The 4085-nt window shown below is 54.9% G+C and overlaps 1 protein-coding gene across 1 annotated transcript in view; it reads right to left on the reverse strand.

Annotated features, from left to right (window-relative positions):
* The window catches only part of GPR157 (G protein-coupled receptor 157), a 23444-nt gene extending 20785 nt beyond the window's left edge, over nucleotides 1–2659 (reverse strand). Inside the window, exon 1 of the mRNA XM_017503460.2 lies at nucleotides 2136–2659. Within this exon, the coding sequence (XP_017358949.1) occupies nucleotides 2136–2518 (383 nt within the window). The 5' untranslated portion in view covers nucleotides 2519–2659. The remainder of the gene's footprint in view (nucleotides 1–2135) is intronic.
* Between the last annotated feature and the right edge of the window lie 1426 nt (nucleotides 2660–4085).

The raw sequence follows: 4085 nt of genomic DNA on the forward strand, positions 1-4085 counted from the left end.
AAAAAAAAAAAAAAAAAAAAAAAGAAATGGTTAAAAAGTGGATAATCACGTAGTCTATGCCCGAAGGTGATATTCATCACATCAACAGATCCTGCAACAATAAACTAATATTCCAAAGAAATACAGTGGAGAGTCCTTAGCAAGGTCATTGGCAATACAGTCTGGGAAGATCTAGGTCAACAGATGAACCTGTTAGGCAGGTTTAACCGATTCCCTTAGGCTAGTAAAGTCTGAGTGCTGAGAGAACGCCAGAGAATAAACTGTCAGACTCCCTCTCTAGTTTGGACACAGATAATTTTATTTTCTTTTAAGATGTAGGCAGGTCACATTCAACAGACACGATGAATAAGTTGCTTGTTTTTTCTTTCTTTTGAGACAGGGTCTTGCTCTGTCACCCAGGCTGGATATGGTGGTGCAGTCGTAGCTCACTGCAGCTTCGACCTCCCAGGCTCGGGCCATCTTCCCACCTCAGCCTCACAAGTAGCTGGAACTACAGACATGCGCCACCATGCCCAGCTAATTTTTAAATTTTTAGTAGAGATAAAGTCTCGCTACACTGGCCAGGCGGGTCTCAAACTCCTGGGCTCCAGCAATCCTCCTGCTTCGGCCTCCTAAAGTGTTGGGATTACAGGTGCAAGCCACCACACTGGGCCTACTTCCTAATCAAAGAAGCTCTTCCTAAACAACACAAAAAACCCCCTCAAGGGTCCCTGATGAGAACTGACCAGAAAAACTCCCAAATCAGGTTTGTTGGGCAATCCTTTTCCACAGAAGCTGGATGAGGTTCTGTTACCATTTAAAAAAATATACTGTATTCAGTACTTTTAAAGACAAGGAGGGAAAGAGAACAGGTTCTTGCAAAGAAAGGTACAGCCTTGACTCCTTTCAAGTACCCACAATCTCCCGTGTACATGCTGCCCACACCCAGCCAGCCATCACGGGACCCAGACAGGGTCAGATGGCATGCTGCTGGGAAGGAAAGGCAGGGCCCTATTCCGTGGGGGCCTGCAGCATCTGAGCCACGTTTGGATGATGTGTTGCAAAGACTTTTTACTTGCCCAGCTGCCAAGCAGGTCACTTGGTTTCTCAAGGACCAGCTGGCCTCAGTGCAGAGCTGAAGGTCGAGTGGCTCTCGCTGCCCTGGAGCCTTGCCGTGTGACACCCAGGTGACCTGTCTCTGCCAAAATGCTGACTGTGCTCACAGTCCTTGGAAAGCACTTAAGTTTTTAATAGAAAGGACCTATAATTAGGGCAGTACCTGATGCTCTGATCTGGGAGAGGGAGAAAAGGAAAACAGCAGCCCTAGGATTCCTGCCCACAGTTCAGCACAGGATGCTACGAGATTCTCAAAACCTGACATTCCCCAGGGAAGGGCCCACCCTCTTCAGCGAGGCTTACTTGAAAATGCTTAAACCACAGGGTAAGATCTTGGTTTTTTCCTCACTCTCAGAGAGACTCCAGGCAGACTCCCAGACTCCCAGACCAACCCTCCGCCCCTGACCTCAATCTCAGAACAGCTGAACTCTGGAAACTCAAGATCACCTAGAACAGAAATACAAGAGGCTGGGGCCTGAGGCTAGAGAAGACCAACGACAGAATAAAAAGGACAGTCCTTTGTAAATTGAACAGCAGAGACACAGCAGCTTGGGAGTGGAGGAACGCACCAAGCCCACTGTGGCTTGGGGTGGGGTGGTGGCGTGGGACTGGTAGTTGCCGCCTCTCCAGTGCGGGACAGTTACCTAACTCGTCATGCAGCCTGTTTCCCCATGGGCAGCAGAGATGGCCAGGACGCAGTGAAGCAGGTCACAAGGGACCCAGCGTGTCCTCCCCAGCCCCGTCCAAGGAATCAGCACCCGGCTCTGGGGATGAACTCTGCCCCTACTACCCCAAGGGGCTGCGCCCTGGGGCAGGCACAGAGGGGCGCCCTCGGGAGCGAAGGTCCCGCCAGGCCACCTCTTGGGCAATTCTGGCCTCCTCCCACTGACCCAGGGCTGCCCCGGGGGCGCCAGCAGGCACTGCCCGCGGCGGGTAGGGGGGTTCAACCTAGGCGTGGCCTCTGAGAGGACAGGACCGGGTGGGGTCGGCCTAGGTCGGGGGGGGGGTCCCCCAGGAAAAGCAGTGCCACCGCCACCCACCTGACGATGTGGAAGACCCAGAGCAGGCGGTCGGTGCGGGGCCCGCGCACGGCGCGGACGATGCTGAGGTACAGGTAGAGCGCAATGGCCACTGTCCAGAAGAAGGAGCTGGTGTTGGCGAAGGTGGACAGCGCGCCCTGCAGCACGCAGTCCCACGACGGGCCCGCGAAGTCCTGCAGCACCCCATAGAAGTAGGAGGCGGCCGAGAGCAGGTCGGCCAGTGACAGGAAGAGCAGCAGGCGCCGTGCCCGGCTGCGCAGGTCGGGCCACAGGGCGTGCGTGGCCACCAGCAGGCCAGAGCCGAATGCGGAGAGCGCGCACGACAGCAGCACCACCGCGCGCTCCGACGGCACCAGCACGGTGGGAGGCGCAGGCGGCCGCATGGTGCGAGGGGCTGGGACTGGAGCGCCGCAAGGACAGAGGACGGGCCGCGCGTGCGGCCACCACCGCCGCCGTCTGGGCAGCTAGGCGCCCGAGGCTCGCGTCCAGGCGCCCGCCCCGCCCGGCCCCGCCCGGCCCCGCCCGCGTCCCCCGCTCCCCGCCCATCTGGGTCTCCGGCCCTGAGTCCCGCCCACGTGCCGCGCCCCGCCCACGCTCCTGTACCACGGCATTTAAGCCCCGCCCACACGCCCCTCCTAGACCCTGTGTCCCCGGTCTTTGAATCCCACTCACAAGCCTCACTTCTCCCCTGTGCTCCCGCCTTGAGACCGGGGCTTAAAGCTCCGCCCACGCGCCCCGATGCCCAGTCCACGGGGACCTGAGACCTGGGCCTAGAGCCCCACCCACGCGCCCCGCCCCGCCCACGCACCCCGCCGACCCCTGTTCCGGGCCCTGAGCCCCGCCCAGGCTCCCCGCCCCTTCCCTGTGCCCAGGGCCCTGAGCCCCGCCCCCGCCACGCCCCTACGCCGTCTACGCTCCACCCCGGTGCCCCAGGCTCCTGAGCCCCGCCCAGGCCCTCACGCCACGCCCCTAAGCCCCTAAGCCCTACCCCCGGGCCCCCCAGGTCCCAGCACCTGTCCCTGCACGTTCCGCCAGGCCCACCCCTGCTCTTGCCAGGTGTCTGGGACATCCCGTTCAGTGAGACGAAGGACTGGTATTTTTAGGGCTAATATTACTTTCCCTCCTTTTCAGCCAGCTTCTGTGTGTGATCTGAGTGGGAGGGAGTGGGGCAGAGGCATTCTTTCCACTAGCAACAGAAACAATTCTCGGGTGTGATCTTCATTCCTTAAGCCGCGATCCCGACGTGTTCACAAGTTGGTGGCGGTGACCTGGGGAAGCCAGTGTTTCTAACTTGTCTTAAAATGAGCATGCTATTTTTTAAAAAACATAGCTAACTAGGTATGATTTTTAAAAAATGAAATTCCAATTCCCAATTTACAGGGGATTTTCCTTGTTTAAGAATTTCATACTTTTTAATTAAGATGTAATTCACATACCATAAAACTGGCCCTTTTAATGAAACAATTCAGTCATATGTTCACAAATTTGTGCAACCATCATTATCTAATTCTACAACATTGTCTTCAGCACAAAAAGAAATCCTCATCCCTTAGCTGTTAGCTCCCAGTTCTTCTCCCCTCCAGCCCTGCCAACCACTCTTCTACCGTTAATTTGCTTATTCCTATAAATGGAATCACATGCCCTTTGTCTTTTTTTTCATTTCTCATGTTTCCAAGGTTCATCGCAGTATGTAGCAGTACTTCGTTCCATTTACTGCCCAGTACTATTCCACCATATGGATATACCACATTTTGCTTATTCACCAGCTGATGGACATTTGGGTTGTTAACACTTTTTAGCTATTATCAATAATGCCACTATGAAAATTTGCATACAAATATTTTTGTGGATGTATGTTTTCAATTCTCCTATATGTATACCTAGGAATGGAGTTGCTGGGCCATACCCAACTTTATATTTCACCTTGTGAATAACTGCCAGGGTGTTTTC

This window comes from Cebus imitator, unplaced genomic scaffold, assembly GCF_001604975.1.
Source record: "Cebus imitator isolate Cc_AM_T3 unplaced genomic scaffold, Cebus_imitator-1.0 Scaffold15, whole genome shotgun sequence".
Lineage (NCBI taxonomy): Eukaryota > Metazoa > Chordata > Mammalia > Primates > Cebidae > Cebus > Cebus imitator.